The sequence below is a fragment of the Corythoichthys intestinalis genome, chromosome 16 (genome assembly GCF_030265065.1).
Source record: "Corythoichthys intestinalis isolate RoL2023-P3 chromosome 16, ASM3026506v1, whole genome shotgun sequence".
In the NCBI taxonomy this organism is placed as follows: Eukaryota; Metazoa; Chordata; class Actinopteri; order Syngnathiformes; family Syngnathidae; genus Corythoichthys; species Corythoichthys intestinalis.
The window spans coordinates 38,500,885-38,525,946 of record NC_080410.1 but is presented as its reverse complement, the minus strand read 5'-3'; the positions used below and the strand labels follow the sequence as shown (position 1 = coordinate 38,525,946).

General features: G+C 38.0%; 1 protein-coding gene across 1 annotated transcript; it reads left to right on the top strand.

The window, feature by feature from the left end:
* Positions 1-922: 922 nt before the first annotated feature.
* On the top strand, positions 923-24,859 carry galr2b (galanin receptor 2b). The gene is made up of 3 exons (XM_057860655.1): positions 923-1,007; positions 18,064-18,446; positions 20,538-24,859. Exons 2-3 carry the CDS (start codon positions 18,073-18,075, stop codon positions 21,298-21,300), a joined length of 1,137 nt encoding a protein of 378 aa, XP_057716638.1. The 5' UTR covers positions 923-1,007; positions 18,064-18,072; the 3' UTR covers positions 21,301-24,859.
* The last annotated feature ends 203 nt before the right edge of the window (positions 24,860-25,062 follow it).

The window sequence follows — 25,062 nt, the reverse complement described above, 5'->3', positions numbered from 1 at the left end:
TTTTAACTTTATTTTATTAATATGACTGTTCTGGCCTTCGGCGAAATGTGCATTTGGTTATAATATTGACTTTTGTTTTGAGATGCATGCTAATATTTTGCTTCCACTATTTACATTTCAAAAACCAGAAGCCATTCATTTACGAATGTGATTGCACTTTAGTTTACATATTTAAATGTTCAGATATTAAGATTAGAATGAGGCAAAATAACATGCCTTTTCTCTCTCAAATATATTGTTATAATCATTTGCTTCGGATGTTCTGTAACTATTTTCTGTATAAAAATTAATTTGGTGTTAAAGTCTTTTTTCAAACTTGAGTCTTGAAAAAGAGGGGGTCGTCTTATAATCAGGGCCGTCTTATATTCGGGCCAATACGGTAATTAATCTAGAGTCTTTTTGTTGTTCCATTCATGTAAATAAAGAAAGATTATTTGAGTGTTTTGTCATAAATGAAACCAAATTGTCAGGATTCTGACAGATTTTAGCACATTCTACCCTAACATCTCATTGTTTCCATATTCATACACTACAGTTAGTTGCGATATTAACATGCAATGTTCTTAGGTTGTTGTATTGGAAGCTCATTGTTTGCGCCGTTTGTGTTGTGACACTGTTTTAATTGCTATCCTGAGGCGTAACTGCCATTACCGCTGTAATTCAAAGCACGGCACTATTGTTTCCTGTTTACAGTTGCTCTACATCCACCTCATTCCGCTACAACTGAAAGCTATCCAGCATCGTCATCGCCGACAGCGGTAACCTCACACAAGGTGCGCCGAAACACTCATAACCCCACCCCCGAGACCTCCGAATATGCCGCTGCAGCATCCCTCATCTTCCCCTTGTTCAGGCTTAGCACCCAGGGAGGGGAGGATGGAGTGAGTGGGTGTGAGGGGCTGGAGGTGGGGGGGTTCTGTAGCGGATAGCAACAAGAATCAGATAGCAGGAGGTAGCAGAAGGACTCGCTGCCGGGAGTTGGGACTGTGTCATCTTCAAGCATCGAGGTGGGTTGCATGCCGATGCAAATGTTGCCTTTTTTTATCGGAGTCATCTGCCGAGATTTTTCTGGCTAATGTGTAAAGTTTATTGACGGTTAAGAAAGGAAAGAGTTGCTTATACTGTATTTCTTCTCAAGTAAGATGATTCATCTGCATATTTAATAAGCCTCCTTTGCTCTCTGCCTTTGCTCTAGTGTTGAATTTGTAAACATTCTTTCAGTCCAGTTGGTGTCTTTAATACATCTGATTGTCAATTCAAATATTTCCATCAATCCCCTGGGAACCCCCCATCCTGCACACGTGTGTTGAGCCAGCTGCAGGAAATTGAGATCTACATTAAACCTCAAGCCTCATTGTGCAAGACTGAAGTGGTAAAATTCCTCTGCCGCATCCAAATAAAAAGCAAATCACTGTTCACTGCATTTATCATCAAGTGCATTTCTCATATATTTTTGGGTTTGCGGTCTTCTTTTTATTCCCAGTGATGCCGTAGAGTTGAATTAAAGTTTAATGCTGCAGAGTGACTGATTTCAAACTGAAAACCACTGCCAATTCGTCGTAGCAAGACAGGAATGTGTCCTGAGCGTCTCTGTGTTGCGACTTGACTGAGCTCTTCATTGTGCCACTGTGATAAGAGAGGATGTGGTTATGCATAGCAGTGGTCGCAAGCAAAGCTATTTCCCAGTGGACTTCGTTTATTCACAGACAAAATGGGCTGCTCCGCCGAGAGGTGTGGGTTATTTTCTGTGTATCAAGATTACATCAGTAGGATGCTGAAATGTTTGATGAAAGGCGGGATTAGGAGTCATTGGATCACATCAAAGTTGTAATTTTATGAGAAAAAATAGGTAGAGTACATGGGTACGTATATTTATGTACCATATTTTTCAGCCTATAAGTCGCACCTGATAATAAGTCGAGCTAGCCATAAAATGCCCAATGAAGAGGAAAAAAACATATACCGTAATTTCCTGAATATAACGCGCACTTTTTTTCCCCCAAATCAACTTGTAAAATCATGGTGCGCATTATAAACGGGTACATGGATGGAGACAGGAATATATATATCAGGGCTGTCAAACGATTAAAATTTTTAATCGAGTTAATTACAGCTTAAAAATTAATTAATCGTAATTGAAACCATCTATAAAATATGCCATATTTTTCTGTAAATTATATATATATATTCTGTCAAATAATTTGTTGGAATGGAAAGATAAGACACAAGATGGATATATATACATTCAACATACGGTACATAAGGACTGTAGTGGGCATTTCACTCTACTGTCATTTAAATCTGTCTTTGCTGTCCTCACTCCGAAGCGTCTACTTTTTTCCAAAGCTAGACAGCTAGTGAACGACGCCTTAATAATCAGACTTCTTCCTTTTTCATCTGATTTATTAATAAAATGGCCTCAAACCACTGTCCTCTTTAGACCGTCGTGAAACTACAAAAAAAAAAGTACACAAGCATTGCATTAGCAACAACGTTAGCTTAGCACGCTATACAGGTTCACTAAACATAAACAAAAAGCGTCTCATACAAAAAATATAACATTTCGCTTACTAACATAAAATCAACTTGTAAAATCATGGTGCGCATTATAAACGGGTACATGGATGGAGACAGAAATATATATATTAGGGCTGTCAAACGATTAAAATTTTTAATCGAGTTAATTACAGCTTATAAATTAATTAATCGTAATTAATCGCAATTGAAACCATCTATAAAATATGCCATATTTTTCTGTAAATTATATATATATTCTGTAAAATAATTTGTTGGAATGGAAAGATAAGACACAAGATGGATATATACATTCAACATACGGTACATAAGGACGGTAGTGGGCATTTCACTCTACTGTCATTTAAATCTGTCTTTGCTGTCCTCACTCCGAAGCGTCTACTTTTTCCAAGCTAGACAGCTAGTGAACGACGCCTTAATAATCAGACTTCTTCCTTTTTCATCTGATTTATTAATAAAATGGCCTCAAACCATTGTCCTCTTTAGACCGTCGTAAAACTACAAAAAAAAGTACACAAGCATTGCATTAGCAACAATGTTAGCTTAGCACACTATACAGGTTCACTAAACATAAACAAAAAGCGTCTCATACAAAAAATATAACATTTCGCTTACTAACATAAAATCAACTTGTAAAATCATGGTGCGCATTATAAACGGGTACATGGATGGAGACAGAAATATATATATTAGGGCTGTCAAACGATTAAAATTTTTAATCGAGTTAATTACAGCTTATAAATTAATTAATCGTAATTAATCGCAATTGAAACCATCTATAAAATATGCCATATTTTTCTGTAAATTATATATATATTCTGTAAAATAATTTGTTGGAATGGAAAGATAAGACACAAGATGGATATATACATTCAACATACGGTACATAAGGACGGTAGTGGGCATTTCACTCTACTGTCATTTAAATCTGTCTTTGCTGTCCTCACTCCGAAGCGTCTACTTTTTCCAAGCTAGACAGCTAGTGAACGACGCCTTAATAATCAGACTTCTTCCTTTTTCATCTGATTTATTAATAAAATGGCCTCAAACCATTGTCCTCTTTAGACCGTCGTAAAACTACAAAAAAAAGTACACAAGCATTGCATTAGCAACAATGTTAGCTTAGCACACTATACAGGTTCACTAAACATAAACAAAAAGCGTCTCATACAAAAAATATAACATTTCGCTTACTAACATAATATGTACATTCTTTACAACAACCATACTTACGGACAAATCTTGTCCAAGGATCATATAAGCACAACATTACAACGTAGGCGTCAGCCCGAGACGTCGTGCAGCCATATTGAACTGGCAAGAAAGCAATAAACCCACAAGAGTTCGCTGTTAGACAGCACAAAAAACCTTGCTGTAAAACTTACCAAAGGCAGAATACTGTCTGATCGGGACATGTGCGTTAATTGCGTCAAATATTTTAACGTGATTAATTAAAAAAATTAATTACCGCACGTTAACACGATAATTTTGACAGCCCTAATATATATATTACATATATACAGTGGTGAGAAAAAGTATTTAATACACTGCCAATGGGTTTTCCCTTTGGCAGTGTATCAAATACTTGTTCTTCCCACTGTATACTGTATATAAACTAGGGGTGTCAAACAATTAAAATTTTTAATCGAGTTAATTACAGCTTAAAAATTAATTAATCATAATTAATCGCAATTAATCGCAATTCAAACCATCAATAAAATATGCCATATTTTTCTGTAAATTATTGTTGGCATGGAAAGATAAGACACAAAACGGATACATACATTCAACATACGGTACATAAATACTGTATTTGTTTATTATAAAAATAAATCCACAAGATGGCATTACCTTTATTAACATTCTGTTAAAGCGATCCATGAATAGAAAGAATTGTAGTTCTTAAAAGATAAATGTTAGTACAAGTTATATAAATTTTATAATAAAACTCCTCTTAATGTTTTCGTTTTAATAAAATTTGTAAAATTTTCAATCAAAAAATAAAATAGTAGCTTGCCATTGTTGCCATTGAGCAGAGGGAGACAAAAACACGTGGAGAAGTGGACATGACACTGTGCTGTCATTTTAATCTGTTTGAGCAGGACATTTGTGCTTTAATTGCGTCAAATATTATAACGGGATTAATTTTAAAAATTAATTACCGCTCGTTAACGCGATAATTTTGACAGCCCTAATATATACCGATTTTTTAAAAAATTTTTTTGACACGGCCACGTTGTGTTGAAGAAACGTATGCGGCGACCCGTTGCCGACCATTACGGTACGTGACGTCAACATTATGTTTCGGTAATACTTCACTCTGATTGGCCGAATGATTTTGTCTGTGTTAAATTCTGCTTTTTTTCACTCTTCATAAAGCACAGAATTTAGTTTCTTGAACTCATTTGAATCGTCATTTATTGCAGCTCCGTAACTCGGACCACAACAAACGTAAGCACACACACTTCCTGTGTCCGTCAACTATATCGGTCCCTCGGGAAACTGAAACCCTAATAACAATAGTTCCTATTGTTACTGTCGTGTTGACAGCGATGAGCTCTCACGGATTTCACACTTAAGTTCTCACTTTAATTTTACCGTATCAATCCATGGAAGAAACATTTATTCATCATGATGAAACGAGCAAGTTTTTCAGCAGCCTTTCAAAGAAAAGTCACATTTGTTTTGTTTTCTCCTAGATTCTGGTAAGTTGGATAAGTTGTCAAATCATTTTATTACCGTAAAAATGGTCAGTTTATGGTAATGTTTTGAACTACCAATATACTATGCTTGTGCTGTGTTTCACCAGTCAGTAAAATGACATTTGTGTATCTGTACACGAGCTCTGTTTTCTTGTATTCTTCTATTTATTGGTGCTAAAATTAGGATGCGCCTTATAAACGGGTACAATAATTTTCCCTAGATTTTACAAGTAAATTTGGGGTGCGCATAATATCCGGGAAATTACGGTATATGCAGTAAGTCACACCGGAGTACAAGTCACTTTTTTGGGGGAAATTTACTTGATAAAATCCAGCACATAGAACAAATATTTAATCTTGAAAGGCAATTTAAAATAAAAATACCAATATAGAACAACATGCTGAATAAGTGTACAGTATGATAATGTTACATGATGCATGACCAACAAAATGTAAACATGGCCGGTATGTTAACGTAACATAGCTATTAAGAGTTATTCAGATAACTATAGCATAAACAACATGCTAACAAGTAGGGCTGTCAAACGATTAAAATTTTTAATCGAGGTAATCACAGCTTAAAAATTAATTAATCGTAATTAATTGCTGTTCAAACCATCTTTAAAATATGCCATATTTTTCTGTAAATTATTGTTGGAATGGAAAGATAAGACACAAGACGGATATATACATACAACATACTTTACATACAGTAAGTACTGTATTTGTTTATTATAACAATAAATCCACAAAATGGCATTAACATTATTAACATTCTTTCTGTTAAAGGGATCCACGGATAGAAAGACCTGTAGTTCATAAAAAAATAAATGTTATAGTTACTAGTTATAGTAACTTTATATTGAAACTAGGGCTGTCAAAATTATCGCGTTAACGGGCGGTAATTAATTTTTTTCATTAATCACGTTAAAATATTTGACGCAATTAACGCACATGTCCCGCTCAAACAGATTTAAATGTCAGTAGAGTGAAATGCCCACTTGTTAAATGTGTTTTATGGAGTTTTGCCGCCCTCTGCTGGCGCTTGGGTGCGACTGATTTTATAGGTTTCAGCACCCATGAGCATTGTGTAAGTAATTATTGACATCAACAATGGCGGGCTACTAATTTATTTTTTTGATTGAAAATTTTACAAATTTTATTAAAACGTGACGATTCAAATGAGTTCAAGAAACTAAATTCTGTGCTTTATGAAGAGTGAAAAAAAGCAGAATTTAACACAGACAAAATCATTCGGCCAATCAGAGTGAGTTAATATAATAATAATGCTAATAAAAATAACAATAATAAGAATAGAACGACCAAAATCTGAGTAAGTTTTATGTGTATTTTGCATAGCTATTTTGATTGGGAATGCCAGTTCTCTTTGCATAGTTGTTTAACTGTGTGAGAATACGGCCTCATTAATACAGATTGAAGTGCTTTTCTTTTTGTGAACATTTTTTTTTTTTGAGAGATAGGACTATTATTTTTGTTGTGCTTTCACTAAATGGTACTTATGTTAGTTGTGAAGGAGTTGCCGAAGCTTATGCCAATAAACAGCGCGGTCCAATGAACACCTGTGTCCACTCGCCTTTATAACATATATATCTCTGTACATATCTTACCCAAAATACAACAAGAGACACACAATTGTCACAAAAAAAAAAGTGAACTTATATTTGAGGAGCGCAAATGGCACAATGCAATAGCATAAACGTCTCACAACTACTAATTCTCCTACTAGTAGGAGGGAAAACATTGGTATGGAACGGCGCTGCCCCCAAGCGGCCGGTGGCATTCTCTTCATTCTCAATGTGCATAAACGGCGTCATTGTAATCTGTTTGAGGCAATGCGTGAGCGGGTCATTCTGTGCATTAGTTAATTGCGTCAAATATTTTATCGTGATTCATTAAAAAAATTAATTACCCCCCGTTAACGCGATAAATTTGACAGCCCTACTAACAAGTTTACCAAACCATCAGTGTCACTCCAAAACATCAAAATAACATGTGAAATGATACAATAATGTCTTAGTCATTTACACATAAGTTGCTCCTGAGTATAAGTCGCACCCCCAGCCAAACTATGAAAAAAACTGTGACTTATAGTCCGAAAAATACGGTATATACATTATTGAAAGAATACATTGCGATGTATTTAAAAAAAAAAAAAAAGATTTTTCTGAGACTACATTTGAATTATCAAGCAAAATGTCGAACTATTACAAGTATATTGCTGTATTTTTTTAAATTGATGTAAAACAGCAATTTTGCAAAAATCAAGTTAAATTCATATTAGAATGAATTCAATTTTTCGTAATACTTTATTTGACGTTGGGTTCATAAGACTGTCATAAAAATGTCATAATTATGACATGACACTGTCATGACGATTAATGAATGCATTAATTCATCTAGTAAATTATGTCATTTTTGAATGTATGTACATAGACTTTATAATATCTTGACGGGACATGGGGCGCAGGGCCGATTAATAGGGGGCCTGCATTGTTGGCGTGGCCGTCAAAGCTGACCAAGTAGAATCACAAAGAACTTTTTCGGTTGAAAATTCTTGTGAATAAATGCTTAAATCCCTGAATTCTTTATAGATATGGACGTACAACGGTCTCAATTCTTGGTTAAAAACAAAAAAAAAACGTGCAATTATCATTTACTTTACATAAATACTGCAAACAATGACGCTAGTCAGGAAGCAAATGCAGCGGCCGCCTTATGAAAACAAAGAGCTTTTTTCGATGAAAATTCTTGTGAATAAATGTTTAAATCTAAGGCTGCAGCTATCGATTATTTTAGTAGTCGATTAATCGATGAACTAGTTAGTTCGAATAAACAAGTAATCGGATAAGTAACATGAAAAGTTAAAATAGCTTAGCAGAGCCTCAAATGGTGAAAAAAAAAAAAAATAAGGATCTATGTACAACAAAAGAATAATTAGATAACTTACATAGCAAAAGTCAGAGAGATTAAAAGCTATAAAATACTAACTTTTTTTTAATGCTCATAACAAATGGTTCAGACACATATTATTACAAACATTGGCTGAATATACCTTTAAACTAAATTACGAATGCATTAAAAGAAACATTAGCTCAAACAAAAACTTACCTTATGTTGGTCTTAACAGGGAACAACTGTATTCAGCCATGTTAAATGAGGCAGACTAGACGGCTGTGTCACTTTCAAAACAAACCATTACAACGCCACTTTAATTATACTCGAAGCAGCAAACTGTAATTCGAATCTTTTTTTCCAAGCGAATCCTCGAGTTAATCGATTAATCGTTGCAGCACTACTTAAACCCCTGAATTCTTTATTGATATGGACGTAACGCAGTCTCGATCCTTGGTTAAAAGCAAAAAAACAAAAAAAAAAAAACGTGCAGTTAGCATTTATTTTACGCAAATATTGCGAACTATGACGCCAATGCCGTAGCGGCTAATTTCTCCCATTGATTTTATTCACAACGTTTAAAAATGCATGCATGGTACGAAAAATATTATAATTACCTTGAATCCTCGAACAAATTGCTCCTGAGAAAATCCTTACTGTTTGTATGCGGTACAGCTTTCGTACTGTTTTAACCTAAATCCGGCGTTAGATCGTTGCATGCGTGTATTTGAGAATAACTCCTATTGATGCTGGGTGTGGGCAGGCTCCCGACTTGAAGGCGTGGTGCAGTGTCTGACGGATGTGACCTGTCAATATAATTAGGAACTCTATGTGACGTAAAAGATGCGGAGTGGACGTAAATGAAGTTATTATTGCATCCATTGGTGCATCACAATACAATCAGCATTGATCCGTTAAAGATAACCACGGATAGAAAGACAAAGATAAACATTATTCTGAGTTAAAATAATTTGATATTGAAATCCATCTTGATGTGTTCATTTTTATACAATTTTTAAAATTTGTTTCATTAGTAGGTCTCCATTGTTGTTGACGTCGCAGAGCGGTGATGTCACTGGCTCCCAGAGTATGACTCTAGCGACATAAACATGTCATATGTTCAACCCTTTCAATTTGAATCCGAGAGGAACATTAAGGAGCATGACAGCACTGTCGATATTTCACAAAACAAGCAGCAAAAGCAAAATGAACAGGAAAGACGGGATGAGTTGAGATAAGAGTAGGACAAAACCTGTGTTCTGCCAAAATGTGCTAAACCGGGGAAACGTCCTACAAGAGGCGAATTTGACACCCAAACTACTATCGTGCACTTTTATCTTGTTCTGTTTAGATGCATACAGACAGAACGTACTAAAGATGCCTTAAAAAAAATATTTAAACTGAGTAATATAAAATAAGTGTGGTTTAAATACGCTACGTGACTAATGTGTTCTACAGATCACCAATCTGCTTTAAAGCTACCACAAGAAAACACAATGCTTAAAAATATGAGAGGGAAACACTTGCAAAAGGTATTTTGAGGCAATGAAAAGGTAATAAAAGACTCAATAAAAACACAAATAGTTAGTACTTGCAGCTTTTAACCAATGGGCGCCTGTGTTAGACGTCTCGTCACGTAGCAAGGAATTTCAGAACATCGGTAGTGTTCGTCTATTGACAGTGACAAACTACGTCATCACCCCGAGCATGCAATGTGCGCATAAAACACAGGCCCGCCGTACGTCAAAACATGTACTAAGTATTTTAGATTTTTAAATCAATGGCAATATTTTATGTGTTTCACATAACATATTTCAGTAAAAGAGAACAATTGTGGCTTATTAGAGTTGAAGGAATCTGAACTTTTAGCCAGATTGCCGGAATCACGCAAGGCGAACCGCCAGAACAGCGCTAGCGCAATTCCAACGACCCAGGCTGGCGGAAGCCAACAACCCGGCCAAAAGGCTAAACTCCGCGGGTTCACCTTAGTCTTTGTACTGACTCCATTTTAAAAGCTGGGAAAAGGCTTCGAAACACAAGTCGGCAATTTATTCCAAGTCGGCAGCAATCATACAGCACAGAGAGACCCAGGCGAGGAGACAAACTAGATTCAGGGTTTACCACTTCACAAGTCAACAAAAGAGTCCTGAGAAAAATGGCAGGGATTAGTTAAACATTCAGTCTTTTAAAGGCTCTGGTGAGGTAGGCTGTGGTTCAGAAGAAGAGTGTGTTTGGGCATTGTTTAGGATTATTGTCTGTTGTGGATTGGACAGGAGGATTCGGGGGTTACTGCTGTCAAGTCAAAGAGAGTTAAGGATTTTGCCGTCCTCAGCCCCACGTGAGAGCTGAGTGTTCACTTAGTAGTCGCGAGTTCCTCCATATCAGATGTTCCTTGTGGCATGACAAGATGTCCCGCCATTTGTTCTGGACTGTCCAGAAGAGCTGATTGTGGGATTTGGTTGTGCAGACGTGGGCTTGTAGATGTCTTGCCTATCACTTGCTTGTCAGCGTCAATCTTGCTAAGTCAGCTGCATGACACGCGCGATATATATTATCGGTTATCGTATCGGTATCGGCCTTAAGAAGCAGGACGTTATCGATATCGGTATCGGTTTGAAAAAATGGATATCGTGCACCCCTAGATATAAATGCTATTTATTTTATATTGGGTGTGTTAGAGTAATACAAACAGTCAAACAGTAAATAGGAGAAAATATACTATTTCCTTTAGAGTTTACAAGTCATGAAGTCCGAGGTTCCCTTTCAGTCCACCACCGCAGATGTCAGTATCGGTTTGATATCCGTATCGGATTTTTGCAGTTGGAAAATATCGGGATATCGGTTAAAACGTCATTATCGGACAACTCTACACATATTCATTTCTTTGGCATTTCTGCTGTAAAAGCACATCTTTTGGTATTCTCGTTGTGTAGGGTCAATAGGTTGAGGAATATGTTCCGCTGTATGTCAATTCCAAGAGCTGATCCAACCTTCGCCATGAGCAACAATTGTCAGTGGAATACAATTTATCACGTGTGAGTCCACACAATTGTACGTGGACTCAAATGAGATATTCTATGAGTGTTTCGTTTTTCCACAGTGGGAATGCAACAAGAGCGAAGCTGTCCGCCCTTTGGGAAACTTGAGGGTCAAAGCTCAGATTAGCTTCCATTGAGTAGAATGTCATTTTAAGAGCCTTTCAGAAATACAGAGCTGTACTCTAGTGGAGCAAAAGATATTACTTTTTAGGGTTTGTAATAAAAACCAGAACCTATTCCTTTTTTAAACTAGCCGCAATACATTTCAGAGATTTATACTAGGGAAAAAAAATATCATAGCACATAGCTGTTCCACTTGCTTTTTGTTTTTTTCATTGGAAGTCCAAACTCTTTCAAGCATCCTTGTGGCCTTTCTTTGTGCACTGGGGATAACATAAAACCATTTGCCAAACTGTTGCCTGGAAAACTGAGAGGTAATAATTTAGGAAGGAACTGACGTTGGACTGTGACTCACCACCCGGTGGCTAATGGTTGCCTATCACACTGAGGGAACAATTCAACGCTACTTTGAAGAATTGGGGCATGCTAACGTGGAGTATAAATGTCACATACTGTATGCGTCACTGGTTATTATTCACCAGTGTGGCCTTCAAACAGTCACATTGTTTTATCATAAAAATATTTCAAAGCTTTAAGGTTCCAAAAGCGAGAGCTTTTTGTGGGGATTGACAAGACAATGCTTTTTGAGGGGCAGTGGGGGATGTAAATGTAGCACAGTTTTTCAGAAAAAGAACATCACAGCAACAGTCAAACACCGTGGTAGTGAGATTGTCTGTGGTTGCTTTTAGCGTTGGAACGAAACCATTTTTGGGCTGCTGATACCCAGCTGTGTGGTATCGGCTGATGCTGTTCCATCTTTTTGAAAAAATATACAAAATATATGTATTTTTTGGTGGGAAGATACTAAAATACTAGGGCTGTCAAACGATTAAAATTTTAATCGAGTGAATTACGGCTTAAAAATTAATTAATCGTAATTAATCGCAATTCAAACCATCTATAAAATATGCCATATTTTTCTGTAAATTATTGTTGGAATGGAAAGATAAATTGGAGACACAAGAGGGATATATACAGCACCCCTGAAAAAGATGTGTTTTTTTAGCTTCTAATTTTTTTTTTTTTAACTCAAATAATATGGGACCTTAATGGAAAAAAAGAGAAAAATCCAACCTTCAATACAAGTGCATTCATTCAGTGGGGAAAAAATCCCACATAAAGAAAAAAATATTTGACATCAAATAATGCGTGTCACAATTATTAGCACCCCTGGTGTTAATACTTTGTGCAACCCCCTTTTGCCAACAAAACAAGGTCCGGGGACTGAGATGGCCATGGGAGGAGCTTGATTTTGTGTCTGGTGAACCATTTCTGTGTAGATTTGGCCATATGTTTAGGGTCATTGTCTTGCTGAAAGACCCAGTGACGACCCATCTTCAGCTTTCGGGCAGGGGGCAACAGATTTTGATTTAAAATGTCCTGGTATTTCAAAGCATTCATGATGCTATGCACTCTAAGAAGGTTCCCAGGGGCTTTGGAAGCGAAACAGCCTCACAGCATCACTGATCCACCTCCATACCTCACAGTGGGTATGAGGTGCTTTTCAGCATGCGCATCTTTCGTGACACGCCAGACCCACTTAGAGTGTTTGCTGCCAAAAAGCTCAATCTTGGTCTCATCTGACCAAAGCACACGGTCCCAGTTGAAGCCGGGGACCGTGTGTATTTTAGTGCCCACAGTAAGCTGGCCCACCATGCAAAAAAAGTATCTGGTCACATCCGCCACAACCGTTCCTTGCGAGAGACTGTATTCTTTGACAGGGTACGTTGTTCAAAAGAAAAGGTCTGCTCTGTTATCTGAAAATGTCAACAAGCCAGTTTGCCTGAGAAGTTGGTTAAAAACAAAAAATAAGAGTATGGCTAACTTAAGCAGTGTTTCTAAACACCTTTACACACAGTTTAGTGTAATGTTTTTCAGTTAAGTGTGTGAATTTTTTTTTTTTTTTCCCACACAGCTTTCAGGCCATTTAGTGTAAAACTGCAAATGCTGCATTTATTTGTGTGAAATGTTCAATTTAACAGACAAGTTGTTTACACATTTTTTGAAACACTAGCTATTGTTACTGTATTGTGCTTGTCTGCTCTTTAAATTGGCAGTTAATTTTGGGTAATATGCCAAACGGTACCACATTGTTAGTCTGAGGCACTTTAATCTGTTAAAACTCTTTGCTGTATAATATAGACAATTTATTTTATTTTTTATCTTATACGAGCTGAGTTGTTAAATAAAATTTTTAAACTATTTGGTTAATTATTAATTCATTCACACATCATACATTTAATCTTAAAACAAATTTTAAGTCAATTATAGTATTTTCCTAGATTATTTTTCCTGAAGAGCAACTTTATTCATCCCTAGGGAAATGTGATTAATCATGATTAATCACACAATTGACATATGATTAACTAGATTTTTTTTTTTAATCGTTTGACAGTACTTATGTATATATATATATATACTTGTGAAGAACATAATGTCATGGCTCTCTTGAGTTTCCAGTTATTTCTACAACTCTGATTTTTCTCTGATAGAGTGATTGAAACAGATACTTCTTTGTCACACAAAAAAAACATTCATGAAGTTTGGTTGTTTTATGACTATTATGGGTGAACAGAAAAAAGTGATCAAATCTGCTGGGTCAAAAATATACATACAGCAGCGCTAATATTTGGTAACATGTCCCTTGGCCATTTTCACTTCAATTAGGCACTTTTGGTAGCCATCCACAAGCTTCTGGCAAGCTTCTGGTTGAATCTTTGACCACTCCTCTTGACAGAATTGGTGCAGTTCAGTTAAATTTGATGGCTTTCTGACATGGACTTGTTTCTTCAGCATTGTCCACAAGTTCTCAATAGGGTTTAAGTCAGGACTTTGGGAAGGCCATTGGAAAACCTGAATTCTAGCCTGATCTAGCCATTCCATTACCACTTTTGATGTGTGTTTGGGGTCATTGTCCTGTTGGAACACCCAACTGCGCCCAAGACCCAATCTTCGGGCTGATGACGTGAGGTTATCTTGAAGAATTTGAAGGTAATCCTCCTTCTTCATTATCCCATTTACTCTCTGTAAAGCACCAGTTCCATTGGCAGCAAAACGGCCCCACAGCATAATACTACCACCACCGTGCTTGACGGTAGGCATGGTGTACTTGGGGTTAAAGGCCTCACCTTTTCTCCTCCAAACATATTGCTGGGCATTGGGGCCAAACAGCTCGATTTTTTTTTCGTCTGACCACAGAACTTTCCTCCAGAAGGTCTTATCTTTGTCCATGTGATCAGCAGCAAACTTCAGTCGAGCGTTTAGGTGCCGCTTTTAGCGCAAGGGCTTCCTTCTTGCACGGCAGCCTCTCAGTCCATGGAGATGCAAAACATGCTTGACTGAAATACACTGACACCTGTGTTCCAGCAGCTTCTAATTCTTGGCAGATCTGCTTTTTGGTGATTCTCGGTTGAATCTTCACCCTCCTGACCAATTTTCTCTCAGCAGCAGGTGATAGCTTGCGTTTTCTTCCTGATCGTGGCAGGGACAAAACAGTGCCATGCACTTTATACTTACAAACAATTGTTTGCACTGTTGCTCTTGGGACCTGCAGCTGCTTTGAAATGGCTCCAAGTGACTTTCCTGACTTGTTCAAGTCAATGATTGTTCAAGTCAATAATCACTCACAAGAAATTGCTAATTCGTGTTGCTGTATGTATATTTTTGACCCAGCAGATTTGATCACTTTTTCTGTTAACCCATAATAAAGTCATAAAAGAACCAAACTTCATGAATGTTTTTTGTGACAAAGAAGTATCTGTTCCAATCACTCTATCAGAGAAAAATCAGAGTTGTAGAAATAACTGGAAACTCAAGAGAGCCATGACATTATGTTCTTCACAAGTGTATGTAAACTTTTGACCACAACTGTGTATATATATATGTGTGTGTGTATATATATATATATATATATATATATATATATATATATATATATATATGTATATATGGGTGTGTATATATATATATGTGTATATATATATATGTGTGTGTGCGTGTGTGTGTGTGTGTGTGTGTGTGTGTGTGTGTGTATACATATATATATATATATATATATATATATATATATATACAGTATATATCATATCAGTATTTACTAGGGCTGTCAAACGATTAAAATTTTAAGATTAAAATCAACATTTTTAATCGAGTTAATTACAGCTCAAAAATTGATAAATCGTAATTAATCGCAATTCAAACCATCTATAAAATATGCCATATTTTTCTGTAAATTATTGTTGGAATGGAAAGATAAGATGGATATACAGTATACATTCAACATACGGTACATAAGTACTGTATTTGTTTAATATAACAATAAAACAACAAGATGGCATTAACATTATTAACATTCTGTTAAAGCGATCCATGGATAGAAAGACTTGTAGTTCTTAAAAGATAAATGTTAGTACAAGTTATAGAAATTTTATTTTAAAACCCCTCAATGTTTTTGTTTTAATAAAATTTTTTAAATTTTCAATCAAAAAATAAACTAGTAGCTCGCCATTGTTGATGTCAATAATTACAGAATGCTCATGGTGCTGAAACCCATAAAAATCAGTCGCACCCAAGCGTCAGCAGAGGGCGAAAAAACACCAAAAAACACAAGTAACAAGTGGACATTACACTGTGCTGTCATTTTAATCTGAGCGGGGCATGTACGTTAAATGCATCAAATATTTTAACGTGATTAATTTTAAAAAATTAATTACCTCTCGTTAAGGCGATAATTTTGACAGCCCTAGTATTTACACTAGTTGCCTTGTTAATTCAGGACCTGGACGATGTACGGTGATCAATAGAACCTTGAATTTTACTCTTTCCCAGAATATCTTGAAGGAAAACGTTCTGCCGTCTTTTTCGTAATTTGATAGAGACATTTATCAAGTGAATATTCTTAGTGTGAATCCAAATTAACTTGGGAAGTACAGTGAGGAAAATCAGAAAATAAGATATGAACACCCTGCTATTTTGCAAGTTCTCCCACAGGGGTCTGAAATTTCCATCGTAGATTAATGTCCACTGTTAGAAACATGATCTTAAAAGAAAAATCCAGAAATCACAATTTCTGATTTTTTAAATGATTTATTTGTGTGATACAGCTGCAAATAAGTATTTGAACACCTGCTAAAACTAATGTTAATATTTGGTTCAGTAGCCTTTGTCTGCAATTACAGAGGTCAAACGTTTTTCACCAGGTTTGCATACAGTGCAGGAGGGATCTTGACCCACTCCTCCACACAGATCTTCTCGAGATCAGTCTGGTTTCATGGATGTTGCTGAGAAACACAGAGTTTGTGCTCCTTCCAAAGATTTCTATGGGTTTAGGTCTGGAGATCAGCTAGGCCATGGTAGAACCTTGTTATGCTTCTTACGAAGCCGCTACTTGGTTTTCCTGGCTGTGTGCTTTGTGTCATTGTCAAGTTGGAAGACACAGGCATGACCCAAAATCTCACAATACAGGGCCCAAGTAATCCTCTCTTTAATTCAGTGCACTCGTCCTGTCCCATGCGAAGAAAGCATGATGCTACCACCCCCATGCTTCACAGTAGGGATGGTGTTCTTGAGATAGTACTCATCATTCTTCTTCCTCCAAGCACGGTTAGTGGAATTATGACCCAAAAAATCTGTTTTACTGTCATCTGACCACAAAACTTGCTCCAATGACTCCTCTGCATCATCCAAAAGGTCACAGGCAAACTTAAGACATGCCTTGACTTGTGCTAGTATAAGCGGGGGAACATTCTGTGGCATGCAGGATTTTAAACCATGACGTTTTAGTGTATTACCAAGAGTAACCTTGGAAACAGTGTTCCCAGCTCTTTTCAGGTCATTGACCAACTCCTGTCGTGTAGTTCTGGGCTGACTCCTCACCTTTCTGACGACGGCGGTGTTAGAACATATAAAGAGAACTAGATGAGAAATGACAGACTTGCCGTTTAGTAGTTGCCGCATTGTAAACAGCCGCCAACTTGAAGCAGTAGACTACTCTAGAATGCTCTGTTGTAGTGAGCCTAATTAACTTTTTATCTAAAATACTCCAAAATCGGCAAAATCTTGACTTGAATCCATCTTTAAATGATGAAACAGTTTTAAAGTTGTAAGTAGACAGAAGGGTAATTATGGAATATCGGGAGCAATTTTATCAACTTTAACGGTTGATTCACATCATTAAATTAATTGAATGTAGTTTAAAGCTGTTGATACAGAATGGGGACTTGAGTATTTTATTTAATGTTTTTAACTGTTAACTTGATACTGAAATGTTGGTTTGGTTTAGCCTAATAGGATTTTTTAAACTATTTTGGAACTAATGCATAAAACATTTAAAGCGGAGGTTTGGGGGGGGGGGCATCAATAATCGATTTATAATCGAATCGGAGCCTCTGAATCGTAATCCTAATCAAATCGTTAGGTACCCAAAAATTCCCAGCTCTACTAACAGGTCTTTCAGGGTCAGAATTCTAGCTGATAGAAAGGTGTTCAAATACTTATTTGCAGCTGTATCACACAAATAAATTATTTTAAATATCATGCGGTGTGATTTCTGGATTTTTCTTTTTAGATTATCTCTCTCACAGTAAACATGCACCTAAGATGAAAATTTCAGACTTCTCCATGATTTCCAAGTGGCAGAACTTGCAAAATAGCAGGGTGCTCAAACACTTATTTTCTTCACTGTATGTGAGTATGAAAATGAACTGTATATACTTTTTGACAAAATTTCAAGCCTTGTTTGCGGTTTTATGCTTCAGAAATCCAATATGTCCGACATGGAGGATTTGGCCAAGCCGACCATGCAGGCCAACGTGTCGGACAGCTACCCGCTGAACCCGGCCAGCGTGATCGTATCGGTAGTCTTCTCGCTCATCTTCTTGCTGGGCACAGTGGGCAACAGCCTGGTGCTAGCCGTGCTGCTACGGAGCGGACAGTTGGGCTACAACACCACCAACCTCTTCATCCTCAACCTCAGCATGGCTGATTTCTTCTTCATCATCTTCTGCGTGCCCTTCCAAGCCACCATCTACTCGCTGGACGGCTGGGTCTTCGGCTCCTTCATGTGCAAGGTCGTCCACTTCTTCATCAACCTCACCATGTACGCCAGCAGCTTCACACTTGCTGCCGTCTCCGTTGACAGGTAGAACTTGCTGAACATTGTTTTCTTAATGCATTTATAGCTACTAAATATCTAAAGATGATTCATCGATCATGAAATGCGGTGTGAGGATTAAGTACACAGCAGTGTCACTTTCATTTGAGGCAGTGTGATGTCTTGTTGACAGAGGACGATTAGGCGGAGCTCATTGAGACGCTCGATGCGTAATTGAATGTCATCCCAGGGCATCGGAAAACAGCCCGTCGGACCGCTTGGTCAATAGTGCTCACTTTGCAGCACACGCTGATCTCTAATAGATCTGTGTCACCAATTAGACACAGTCACTGGGTTGCCAGAGAGACAGGACATCTGAGCTTGCCTGTGGCTCATATATGGACATGCTACAGATGATATTAACTAATTGACTGCTATTGACAGCGACAGACGTCAAATTCATTGGAACTGGAATGGCTAGCATTGAATGACCATGTTTCACTGCCTCTGACAGCGATAGACGTCCAATCCATTTTGCCTCCCAGTCAGAATGGATTTGCTGTTCTCCTCTTCTGTCTGCTTCCTTCCTTTCTGTCCCCCAATAACCCAATGGAAGCCTATCAGTCTCCCATGTGATGCATTAAAATTATTCAGGCTAGAAGGACACTCAGATTTTTACTCTCCATGTCTTAACAGCTGAACAGGTCAGGTGAAAAAAAATAAAATAAAGAATGGATTAAACATCTATTGCCATCAATGGCAGCCACTAAATTAACTTAAGAAATAACAGTAAAGCCATTAGAACAGTAGAAAGGTAGTTGATGTGTTTCCTTAGTTGAAGTGCTTTAAGTCAGGTATCCCCAACAACCGAGCTGGGGACTGGTACCGGTTTGTGGCGCATTTGCTACCGGGCCTCAGAAAAATGATAAATAGATAGTTAACGACCATTACTGGGGTGTTTTCACACCTATAGCAGCCCAGCATCAGTCAATGTAAACAGTAACGTTAGCTGCTGTTCGCTTTGTGCTACGAGCGCCACACCTTAACATTGGCAGACAGTGTACTTCCGGTCGTTTTGATAAATTAGCTATCTACAGTATGTGCGATTGTCCTTGATAAGGATGTAGGCGCACCGGATTTGTTCCAGGAAATAATAAGTCCACACGCAGAGGTGGGTAGTAGCTCGTAACGTAATGTACAGTCCCTGACAAAAGACAAACGAAAGAAATAGTTGCTAATAACCTGACTTTTAATTATTAAATTGGTTTCGGAAATGGCTCATATGAAAGCTGAGACCCTCCCAAATGATGTTGAATGTACACAAATATTATTTGTTTAACTTGAAAAAAGATTCATCATTTAATGAAGACATAAACGTCAAATTTTGGCAAGACAGGTTTTGTCGCCTACAGAAAGTAGTGTGAAAATTGAACAAAAAATGTACTTCAAATACAAAAATATGTTGCATAACATAAGCGAATTAATTCACGGTGCTGTAAGATCCAAATTTAATATTTTGTATGACTTCCATGCGGTTCGGCAAGGATTCATACAATTCATTGATGAAGTCATCAGGAACATCAAAGAAAGCAGTCTTGCATGCCTCCCAGAGTTCATTAACAGTCTTGGGTTTCGTCTTCCATGCTTCCTCTTTCATCCTATCCCAGACATGCTCAATGATGTTCATGTCTGGTGACTGGGCTGGCCAGTCCTGGAGGATCTTGATCTTCTAGAGATTGAAGTATGGGGTGGAGGACCATCCTGCTGTAGAATGTGTCCCTTTTTATGGTTAGGAATGTAAGAGGCAGCTAAGATTTGTTGATATTTCAGACTATTTACCGTGGGGCAAATAAGTATTTAGTCAACCACCAGTTGTGCAAGTTCTCCTAATTGAAAAGATTAGAGAGGCCTGTAATTGTCAACATGGGTAAACCTCAACTATGAGAGACAGAATGTGGGAGGAAAAAAAAACAGAAAATCACATACAGACTCACATCCCACCGGTTCAAAAAAAAGGTTAGGGAGCACTACTCTAAGTGGTATGATGACAAAGTTACAGTCCCTGCGTTAAGTGGCATCACTGTTAAGCAAACGATTGAGCTGAATTTCATTGAATTGATATTAAGTTTGTATGGACAGGTATTTGGCTATCCGTTACCCACTGCGTTCCCGAGAGCTGAGGACACCATGCAACGCTTTGGTGGCCATGGTGGTCATCTGGGGCCTCTCTTTGGTGTTCGCGGGGCCCTACCTCAGCTACTACCGCCTGATCGACTTCGCTAACGGCACCATGTGCATCCCCGGCTGGGACGAGCGCGACCGGAAGCTCCTGGACACGTGCACGTTCCTGTTCGGTTACGTGGTTCCGGTGCTCATCGTCAGCCTGTCGTATACACGCACCATCAAGTACCTGTGGACCGCCGTGGACCCTCTGGACGGCATGTCCGAGTCCAAACGGGCCAAGCGCAAAGTGACCAAGATGATCCTCATCGTCACGGTGCTCTTCTGCATCTGCTGGCTGCCCTACCACGTGGTCATCCTTTGCTACCTGTACGGAGACTTCCCCTTCAACCAAGTGACGTACGCTTTCCGCCTGCTGTCGCATTGCATGGCCTACGCCAACTCCTGCGTCAACCCTATCGTCTACGCGCTGGTCTCCAAGCACTTCCGCAAGGGCTTCAAGAAGGTCTTCAGCTGCCTGCTCAGCAAAAAGGGGCGCAACAAGGTCCACGTGGTGCACGTGGCCAACACCGTGCCAGGCTTCGAGGCCGGGTCCACCGAGGTGTCGCAGATGAACGAGGAGAATGCTCGCAACAATGAGTGCGAGATGACCGACAGACGGCCGGTCCAGCCCCGGGAGCCCACCGTCACCCTTGACTTGCCCTTTCAACACCCCACCTGAGCAGAGTGGGGACTACTCATACAAGACGGGCAAAGACAATAACATACCGGTTGCCTTGAGTCTCTGTTGTCCTCATTCAGGTCAGGAACGTGTCTTGACTGACTGCCTATATCGGTCGCCAATAAAATGCAACCACTTGCAGCTAACCAGCCATATTGAATGTGGAGCCCCCTTGACAACGCCGCCCAAAAAGTTCCACATCGAACATAATGTTTCAGATACATGCAAGGCAGGCTCGCGGTGTGACCTCCCCCAAGGCGGGTCAATTTTGTCAAAGGAAATCAATGAACAATTCAGTGTAGGGTTATTTTGTTTAGATAGACTAGACATGTCATCATCTGCTGTGCAAGATACAAACTGTCAGCACCAAACCTCATGAGATGTTACATGTAAATGTTATTTGTTCTCTGACAACGGGACTGCGTGTGTGTTTGTGTGAGTGAGAACAGACAAATCTCCTGTTTGTGTTGTACAGCCCCCAGACAGTGTATGTGTAAATGACATAAGAATGACACTGTTCTATTTATTTTTGAAATGCTTTGATGTATGTTATTTTATATTTGATTTTATTTCATACATCCCACCGATTATTATGCACATTGTCTTTATTTAAGACAATATATATTTAATTTGATGTATTTAATTCATAAAATATCTTAAATTTATATATTACTTGCAGTATGGCCCAGCATTGCTCAGGTTTGTGTAACATTAACGCAATCAAACCGAATGGAAGATAAAACATACTTATTGGCCCGAATATAAGACGGTTTTTGCATTGAAATAAGACCGAAAAAGTGGGGTCGTCTTATATTCGCAGTCTAGACATTATACCCATTCACGACTCTAGATGGCGCCGGATATCGTTGAAGCAACTCTGAAGTTTAACCAGTTTGCATTATTTTATTGCAATGTTTTTCCTTATTCAGATTTGTTTCAAGACTACAATTACAGTTAGACTTCACTTTGATGGTTAATGCAGTTATTGCAATTTTGTTGTTTTATCACAATAGATTGGTTTATTTACATTTCAAAAACCAGAAGCCATTCATTTACGAATGTGATTGCACTTTAGTTTGCATATTTAATAGGGCTGTCAAAATTATCGCATTAACGGGCGTTAATTATTTTTTAAATTAATCACGTTAAAATATCTGACGCAATTAACGCAGATGCCCCGCTCAGACAGATTTAAATGACAGTACAGTGAAACGCTCACTTGTTGTGTTTTATGGAGTTTTGCCGCCCTCTGCTGGCGCTTGGGTGCGACTGATTTTATAGGCTTCAGCACCCATTAGCATTGTGTAAGTAATTATTGACATCAACAATGGCTACTAGTTTATTTTTTGATTGAAAATTTAACAAATTTTATTAAAACGAAAACATTAAGAGGGGTTTTAATATAAAATGTCTATAACTTGTACTAACATTTTTCTTTTAAGAACTACAAGTCTTTCTATCCATGGATCGCTTTAACAGAATGTTGATAATGTTAACGCCATCTTGTTGATTTATTGTTATAATAAACAAATACAGTCCGTATGTACCGTATGTTCAATGTATATATCCATCTTGTGTCTTATCTTTCCATTCCAACAATAATTTTCAGAAAAATATGGCATATTTTATAGATGGTTTGAATTGCGATTAATTGCGATTAATTACGATTAATTAATTTTTAAGCTGTAATTAACTCGATTAAAAATTTTAATCGTTTGACAGCCCCGATATTTAAATGTTTAGATATTAAGATTTGAATGAGGCAAAATAACATGCTTTTTCTCTTAAATATATTGTATTATATATTGTAATATTAGCTTGTTTTATATTGCATTATATATTGTAATATAATAATTTGTTTCAGATGTACTGTAATTATTTTCTGTATAAAAATTAATTTGGTGTTCAAAAAGTCTTTTTCAAATTTGAGTCTTGAAAAGAGGGGGTCGCCTTATAATCAGGGCCGTCTTATATTCGGGCCAATATGGTACTTTCCTTAGAGATGCAGCTATAATATTAATACAGTAAGAGGACACCATAAAGGGTTTAATCTGCGATGCTTTTCCATCACCGTGTACAGTATCGTGGCGAAGGACATGAGAAGAATGAGAGAGACCGTTTTTATATTTCACACTTACTGCTCTTGTGCCCCCATACATACACTGCCCAAGAGATAGCGCCTTTATTCAACAGAAAACTCCAGAACATAACAACAGCAACTACCACTCTCAATTATGGTTGCCACAACTACCCATGAACCATTGCAGGTGTAACACATAATAAATATTGGTTGCTACAGTAATAATATCCAGCTGAAATGAATCCCTTCGTAATATTCTGGAAAATTGTACATTTTTTTGAAATGCAGCGTCTTGTTTTGGAGTACAATAATTTACAGACTATAAGCCGCACCTGACTATAAATCGCACCCCACAAATTTGACACGAAAATGGCATTTGTCCCTAGAAAAGCCGTACCGGACTATAAGCCTCACCTACCAAATTTGACAAGAAAACTATTTGTTCATGTATAAGCTGCACTGGACAGTAAGCCACAGGGGTAGTCACACCTAAAGACAACTGTTGTCGCGATACCATAATATTTTCAACTTGATATCTATACTAAAAAAAGACTCAAAGCCATTTTAAATTCTATATGTTTAACCCTTAGATGCACAAGTTACTGGACCCTACACTCTTCCATAAGTGGGTCAAAAATGACCCATATTAGAACCAATGTGTTTTTATGCCATTTTGGTGAAGAATAATCACGTGAATATTATTTAGTATGATATTTAGGGCCACACAAGAATGATTTCATGCTTTAAATATCTTTATGATTCAAATAAAATTTTTTGGGAAAAAACAAAAATAACAGCAATAGACTTAATCCTTTTTTGTATTTTATCATCAATAATGAAGAGCTCCCATGCATCTTTTTGGTGAGAGCGGTGCTAAGCCCTTGTGGAGGCACTGACCGATTTCTGAGTATATTGTGGCTCTATGTTCTGCCCTGGGTGGGGGGGTAATCCTCTCTAGTAAGAGCCCTACCAACTCATTCTGTTGGCCATGATTTGGGCACTTTCTTCTTCAGAGGACACATAAGTGGAAAATTATGAGTCAGATTGATCCTGTTCAGTTGGATTTCCAGGTGGACAACTGCCACCTGAACAATAGTCTGGATCCTCATCATTAGAAATTTTGGACACTTGAGTCCAACCCCGTCACTGCCTCGCCATCATCCAACATCTGTAGGACCATTTCAGCTGTAAATCTAGCACCAATCCGATTTTTTCGTGTTTTTCTGACTCGACTGAACGGGAAAAGTCAAATAAAAGTGGACCATTTTCAAATTCGATCCATGTCACTTTCGTATGCGGTTAAAATCCCATCAGGGCCACATTTTTCCAGAATGTGGCTGCGGTCCGATCTGTCAAGTCCCCCAAAGTGGAATTCATGCAGCAATTAACATCAGCAAAGAGCGAGAGAGACAGGGTGCTACGGTAGCGGTGCAGCTGTGCATTAGCGTTAGCACCTAGCTGGAACGCGGATTTTGGGGAAGGAGCGGGCTTGACAACAGTCATAAAAAAATAAAATGGGTTGAGAATAAGCCTGACAATGCTCGGTTTTCTCTGCTCCAATGCTCCTGCGCATATGGGCCAGTTTGCTCAGCACATCTCGGACTGCGAATTAGTGCGCATGTGTGATACTTGAACAGGCTCAATGGACAAAGGCAGTCTGAACGGATACACCCAAAAAAATA